The sequence below is a fragment of the Merops nubicus genome, unplaced genomic scaffold (genome assembly GCF_000691845.1).
Source record: "Merops nubicus isolate BGI_N331 unplaced genomic scaffold, ASM69184v1 scaffold23026, whole genome shotgun sequence".
NCBI lineage: Eukaryota > Metazoa > Chordata > Aves > Coraciiformes > Meropidae > Merops > Merops nubicus.
In genome coordinates, this window is record NW_008615923.1 from 29,678 (window position 1) to 37,342 (window position 7,665).

Consider the following 7,665-nt stretch of genomic DNA (forward strand, 5'->3'; position numbering starts at 1 on the left):
CCAACCAGTAGAAGAATCATTAAACATAAATGGGCAAAGCTCCAATTAATACCCACAAGGAATTCATACAAGTCATACCAGACTGTGCAGTTCAGACCATCTCAATGAGCCTCTTCACTTCCAGTATGTTTGTAGTAAAAAAATGAGCAACTTGTGAGGATGATCCAACTGTTTAAAGCCTTGAATCTCTATCCATTCATAGCCACTTTATACACAGACTTTATACTATTACACTCATGATCCTAAAATGACTACAATTGCTACTGATGTCTCTTAACAGATTCGGCAACACATCACAAACTCAAATCTATCAGTAGTGAAGAATATCTTAATTGATCAGCAGTTTCTGGGAGGGGGAACCACTCACAAGCCATATAAATCCCCACTTAACTTGCAAACCTTTAAAAATGCACACCCCTTTACTATCCTTCAGGTATTTACCCTTCCCCAGCTCAAAGGGGGTTTTATTTATTTCATTATTAATATCACTGCTATTGGAGTGACAGCCTTTGTCACCAGTGCTTCTGTCATAACAGACTAACTGCCATAAACCAAAGTCAGCTGGAGAATTTCAACATTAAGAAAGCTGTTGTCCTGATTTGCTTCTCAGCACTGTGCCTCAGCAGCAGCAAGGCAGCTTTACAGACCAGGGAAGTGAAGTCTCAGACCCAGTCACTGCACTGCCACTACTGGGAGGCCACTTGGAGAAAAGCTTCTGGAACAGTGCAAGAGTAAGGGCAGGAACTCTATCTCCTCACCCAAAAAAACCCCATCAAACATTCCTCCAACACAGCAGCATTAGCAAATGGACACATCCCACACAGCCCCTTCCCAACTGACCTGACCAAAGCCCAGACAGAGCAGTGCAGCAGTCACACCCACCCAGCCCCACCTGCACAGGAGTGCTCCTGTGTGCTGCCTGTCCTGCTCAGACAGCAGGGGAACTCCCCAGCTGCTCCCCTGGTCAAACACCCACTGATTTCAGCAGGTTTTCCAAGAACCACTTTGTCTGCCCTGGCTGATCCAAAGCTCCAGCACACACACACACTATCTGCTCAGCCACACAGGCTTTTACAAATCAAAGCTCCCACAAACCCCAGGTGACGGCGACTATCTACAAAAATCAAGTGAAAAAACATCACACATTTCATCTCCAAGAATTACCTACATCAAAGTATGCAGCAAACATGTCATCTGACTCTGTGAACATGTCAGGAGCCAGCAGCTTCTTCTGAGCTGAACCTTAAAGTGAAACACAGATTACTCAACGTGAAAAAAATGACAACCTAATAACCAGCTAACCTGTGACTCGGTATCTCTACAGTCTAATCCAAGGTCTTTCTACTGATCTTCCTAGCAAATACCATTTTACATTCTAGAAATGCAAAACTTGGACTGGGTAAGCTCTTCAAAGCCCTCAGAAATTTCTAACTCCTTCAATAATTAAATATAATCACTTCCAAATAATTCACAGTGGAAAGAAAAACGTACATGATCCTACAGATATTGACTATATATATAAATGTATAAAAGAGAAATATAAACCAACCCCTTCTATGTATAAAAAACCCAAACCAGACATGCTTTCAATATACACTAGCAGAAAAGCCATGAACATTACAAAGTATTTTACTAGAAATCAAAGCTGTAGAGGCCAGAAGTTGCTTCTTTGGAAAATGTTTTCTTTAGCCCTGTCAAAAAGGACCTCGTGTAGCTTTTAGGCAATGTCAACTGTTATGTTAAAGATAAATACTTTTAATGTGGGCAAGATTATCCCCTTCTCACCTTTTAATCATCTTTAAAGTCCCACAGACATTTTACTTGGTTGATAAGATAAAAGCAAAGAAACAAAAATGAAGTACAGGTTAGTGAAAGTGAGCAAACTTCTGAGTATTTTGTAACACAGGTTACAGCAGTGTCCTCATGACCTCAGCAACTCACAGCCACGGCCTTTAGGGGACTAAGCAATGGAGAAAAAGAAGCACCTGTGCAGCAGGCACAGCTCTCTCATTCCAGTACCACTGAACCATAGATGAGGTGTGGGGAGGAAGAGGAGGGAGCTGCCATTTCTTCAGCAAGAAGCTGCGCTGCCCCAGCGGGCTTGCCAGCAATGACTTTCAAAAGCCTTCATCATTCTGAACAGCTACAGACCCACCTGTGTTCTGAGACAGCAGCTTTGCCCAAAAAAAGGGACAAAAGGGGCATGGTTTCCAATCCACCCCAAAATAAAAGACTAGCACTACATTCAGCTTCTAAGAAAACAATGTTTGTAAGTTAAAAATGTGAAACTTGAGAAGAGTGATTCTGAACTGTAAAGACAAAATTATTTGCTCTTCCAAGTGTACTGCAGGAACTGTGTTATCAGAAACAGAGAGAACACGTCCCACTCACAGCACCCTCCTTAACGAGCAGGCTTCATTTTAATGTTACTGTGAAATCTGTGGCAACAGGCTCAAATTCTGTCCAACCAATCGACCTCAAGCCTGGAGGCAGACACTAAAACCAAGCAAAGCCCCCGAGCTGGCACTGCTGTAGCTGTGTGTGCCACTCACCGTTGTTCTGCTCCACAGTCATGAGGTTGTGCTTGGCCTTCACCGAGGCCTCGAAGGTGTCCACGTTCTCCCGCTCGTACTCCTTCACGTCGGCAGCCACCCTCTCCAGGATGCCCTCGGGGGAGTGGGAGCGGCTGCGCGGGCTGCTCTGGGGGCTGGAGGGCTCCGAGGGCACCGACAGGTTGCTGTCCTCTGCCTGCCCTTTGTACTTCTGCAAGGGGAGCTCCGTGTTAGCCTCGCCCTCCCAGCCTCCTGCTCGCCCTTCCCCTGGTTTGGGCTAAGCCTTGATCTCTGTTGTCGCCTCTGAAGGCAACAGATCACTTGCAGAAGGGAATGTGGCTTTTGAAAACCTTTTGCCACGAGGCACCACAGCCCTGACCATGAAATAAGACTCCAAAATTCACCCTCATCCTTCAGGCTCTTCAATAAAAACAGCTTTTTACAGAAATGTAACTATTTTGGTTTGCTGTGTAAAAAAATGTAACTATTTTGATGAAATACACAGCATACCACAGCCCTGACCACGAAACAAGACTCAAAAATTCACCCACACCCTTCAGGCTCTTCAATAAAACCAGCTTTTTACAGAAATGTAACTATTTCATTTTGCTGTGTAAAAAAGTGTAACTATTTTGATGAAATACACAGCAATAGATTGGTAACTAATCATTCTGGCACACAAGTACTGAAGTAGAGTCTTTAAAGAAAAATTACTGATATTTATATCTTGCATCCTACAATCTTCCTCATTTTTATTCACATTACAGTGCAGAAAAGTGACTTTTAGATTAAGCTTTTTTTATTTGCAATGCAATACTGTTTATTTGTTCATTTTTTCTTTTTGAAAACGTTCAGATGCATTAAAAAGGTTCCAGACAAAACCTTTACAAATTATTTTGGACTTAAACAGTATGAAATCATACAAATGTCACTTCTGCTCCCACAAGTTAAAAACTAAAGTGACTAAATGCCAATACCACTCAGTGGTCAAGCCTGAGCTGTTCAGTAATACAAGTGGAGGGTTCCCCTGGAGGGAATGGAGTGCTGGATACAGACCAACACCACGTGTAACCAGCTTAAAACTGTAAAATTCAGTGTCTGTGCCCCACGTGATCACACACCCAGGTACCTGAACTATCGCCTGCCGCTGTAACCTTCTTTGTCTTATCTCTGCTTCCTCATCCTCTTCTTCCAAATCAAAGTCTTCAAGGCTATAAAAAAAATCATTTTTTTATATATCATGAAGATTATCCACTGAATTTTACCAAATGCAGTTCTTTGGTGTAGAAAGCACACAACATACTCAACAGTAGCTGTTCAACTGACTCAGAAAGCAAAAGTGTATAGAAATATTTATATTCCCCTAAGGAGAAAATTTATCTCACTGGGACTTTGTGTATTTCATTTTTAACTGCAAACAATTAACAGCAATTGTTTTTAAAGGGAAAAACAAACAACTTGTTCATTTTCATCCCAATAGTTTAGGAATGCACACTGTTGTGCAACTGCATCAAGTAGATATTTAGCAAATACACAATTTGCAGCTAGCAATTAATCCTTGCAGCTATTACAGTTTTTCCCCCAGCAATACACTTGAGAAAACAGATCAGATGTTTTCAGAAGACATTGATAAATCTGCATCTAGAGACTCAAAACCACATCATCCCCTCAGGTCTGCCTGCTAGCCAAGAGCTCTTGGATGTTCCTTGCATACTCCAAAGTTTTCCAGATCACCCCAACAGTAACTGGACAAGATCTCAAGTACTCAAACACCATTAAGTTTTTGGAGACAACTCAAAAGCTACACCAGGAAGGTGAATGTCAGTTCATCCTCAGTACCAGCCCATCTGTATTTGTAGATAACCAGCAGAAGTTAGAAATGGATTCTTACTTTTCATCTGACGAAGACTCCTGCTCAGCTTTCATCCCCTCAGAAAGACTGCCTTTAAACTTGTCCTCTTTAGCTTTGCTTCTGCTCCTACGCCTGTGGCCACCGCGTGACCTGGACCTCCTTCGGAGGCGAGACCTGCTCCTTCGGCCTCTGTCCCTGGAACAGCAGCAGGGGTTAGCTCTTGCCTTGGGATTTGTGGGGAAAAACCCAAAACAACACACATCAAACCGAGAATCTACTCGTCATACAGCAGGTACATGACTCCCAACTAATAAAACCAATGACTTCAGCTCTGCCAGCATACACAGACGTGGACAAAGAGACGTGCCACCCCTTTCTGTGTGGACAGCAAGCTCTGGTCATGCCCTGCAAAGCACATGGAGAGATGAGATGTCTGTACCTCCTGCGAGGAGAGCGGCTCCTCCTGCGCGGGGAGCGGCTGCGCCGCAGCGGGGAGCGAGACCTCCTCCTGATGGGGCTGCGGGACCTCCTCCTGGAGGGGGACCACCTGCTGGGGGGGCTGATGTCCTTGGACCTCTCACGTCTGGACAGGATGTCATCTCTGGTCCGTGTTCTTAAACGCGGGAGAACAACAGCGGCAAAATCAGGAGCGGGCCAACGACAGAAGTCACAACTCCCTCTAAAAGCTCCCTTGAACCCCTCACTGCAGGTGGGGGACCCCCAGATGGGCTGAGGGGAGAGGAGGGACCAGCCCTGCAGAGCTGCCCCTGCCCAGGCAGGGTGTGCCTCTACACAGGCCCCAGTTCAGGAGCTCTCTGGAAACAGGGCTGGTGAGTTACTACCACAAAGCTCAGAGGGGTTTTACAACAAAGCTTGTGCTTCGGTCTTCAGTAAGTAGTGGCTTGTTTCACAAACAGTATTTAAACAATAAACCCTCAAAACTAATCCTTGAGAATCTTCTCAGCAACTTTACAACACAGTATTAAAATTTTGGACAGGCAATCACTTCAATGCTTGCCTGGGCACTCTGGGCAGCTCCAGCATGCCACACATCCTAATACAGCCCCCGAGAACCTGAATGCCTCATTAACATGTAAATGAACCCTTCCCAGATTAAATAAGCCAAGTTTAACACTATATACTATTTGTAATTCATTCATTCATTCTTGTCTATATAGATTCACAATTGAATATTCAAGAAAACCAAAATGTGACAGGACAACCACATTAAAAAGTTTATGTGCATTCCAGAACAGCAAGACTTCAACCAAAAATTGAAAAGGATAGAAGCTCCAAATACTTAACAACAACTCTAATGAGGATGCAACAGAAGTTCTTGAAAAATATTTCCATGACATTGTTCAAAGAAAATATTGCTACTCTATTTCTTTTCCTCCCCCCTCCTTTTTTATTTTAAAATCAAACTGGGACAAGTTATTTCAGGTGTTTTATCTCATCAATGAGCGAAACCCCTTGGGTCTGAAAGATTAATTCCATTCTGCACTGGTTTTTTGTTTTGAGGCTGCTGTATCAGCTCTGTTACCTTAGCTACCTATAGTGACCAGGCACAGAGAGCCAATGCAAGCTAGTGCACAGCAGGACAGAAGGACTGGTCACAGATGTGCAGAAGCACTGGCAGTTTCCACAAGAAACAACTGCAGACTCCAGTGCTGGAGCAGGCTGACCCCTTTAACCCATTTAATTTATGTTCTTCTGAACAACCTTACACAGTAAGTCACAGGATGAATGGAAATTCCCAGTTTCCTGACTAACAGAGTGCTTGTACTGTCAAACCCAATCAAAGTATCTGTTAAAAACAGTTCAGGGATCACAGGTATGAGATAAAAAGCAGAAGCTGATTAAGAATTCACAGTAACATCATATAGAGAGTAACTTCAGTCAAAAGACCTGAGAAGTATCTTACATGATTAGAACACTGGAAAGAAATATTAAAGAAACAAACAAAAAAAAACTACTGGGAATTTTTGGTTAAAACTGAGGCTCCTGCAATTCTCTGAGAGTTATTACAACTCCAGCACAGATGGAGTTAGTTTAGGATGTCCCACAAAGAACAGTCATTCCCTGCTCATTCTGCCCACACCTCCAGCAGAAACTATTTGTTAGTGTCTCCCCCTCACACGTGTCACCCAGGTATAGATTTGAGAGCAACAGTCTCAAGAAATAGTCTTTAGAGACCCAATGCCTACTGCCTGCAACACAGGGCCTGAGAAATGCTGCAGAAGGGAAGTCAAACCCTATGCCAAGGAAATTATTTGGGGGCTGTGCCGATGTGTTCTCCACTCCCCAGAAAGCAGTCACACCAACCAGCAGCCTCTACAAGGCTTCCTTAATCAGGTTTGAAATTAATTGTTACCCAAAAGTAACACTGAACTCTTCTGCCTGGGGAATCTCACATGTTTAATGACTTTGCTTCCAAACCTGTATACCCTTGTGTCTGCCTGGGACCTCACCGTCCAGGGCCTGTCAGCCTCAGAGGAGACACCAGTGATCAGTCCTATGGTTCCTGTTCAATTCCAAGGTAACTTGCACAGGCTAGGTTGTCTTTTTTTAAAAAAATGCCAAGAAATCCTTTTGAAGATTTCAGTCTTTCTCCTCTAGGTGTATGCAGAACATGGCAACGAATACAACAGATCAATAACAAAGCAGTGCTGCCATACCTCCAGCAAATGAAACCCAAAATATTTTAAGGAACAAAATGACTGTGAGAAGGACATCTTGATATAAAAGGTTCTCTTACATTCATGTGGGCTAGCTATTATTAGGGGTGGTTTTGTGGGGGAAGAGGGGTTCATGACCCACCTTTAGGCAACAGGGGACTCTCACTCCACAGAAATTCCTGAAAGCAACAGAACTATTAACTAAGGAACAGAACAGAAACCCTACCAAGTGGCCAAGAGGGAGAGCTGAGCTATGGGACTTGTTCCCAGTAACGGTGTGAGCAGCAAATAACTCAGCACTTGAACAACCCAAGCTGAATTTAAACAGTTATTTCCAGAATAAAGCAGAGACACCCAACCAGAAGCCAGCTGACCCCGCGCCACGCGTTTCCGCGACGGTCCCCGGCACCTGTGAGTTACCTGGGAGAAGACAGACGCCTCCTCTCCGACTCTCTTCTCTTCCTCTCTGCAGATCTGCTCCTCACCCTCCTGATGGGCGAGCGGGTTCGAGAGGGGGATTTGCTCTGCCTGGACCTGCGCTCGCTGAAGAGGGGGGACCTGCTCCTGCGGGGCCGCTCGCGCG

The 7,665-nt window shown here is 44.3% G+C and overlaps 1 protein-coding gene across 1 annotated transcript in view; it reads right to left on the reverse strand.

Moving 5' to 3' along the window:
• Positions 1 to 7,660, reverse strand: part of PRPF4B (pre-mRNA processing factor 4B) — a gene marked incomplete at its 5' end in the record, with an annotated part of 13,963 nt that extends 6,303 nt beyond the window's left edge. The window contains 6 exons of the mRNA XM_008942701.1: positions 1,169 to 1,242; positions 2,553 to 2,763; positions 3,682 to 3,763; positions 4,444 to 4,599; positions 4,844 to 5,017; positions 7,503 to 7,660. Of these exons, the coding sequence (XP_008940949.1) occupies positions 1,169 to 1,242; positions 2,553 to 2,763; positions 3,682 to 3,763; positions 4,444 to 4,599; positions 4,844 to 5,017; positions 7,503 to 7,660 (855 nt within the window). The remainder of the gene's footprint in view (positions 1 to 1,168; positions 1,243 to 2,552; positions 2,764 to 3,681; positions 3,764 to 4,443; positions 4,600 to 4,843; positions 5,018 to 7,502) is intronic.
• Between the last annotated feature and the right edge of the window lie 5 nt (positions 7,661 to 7,665).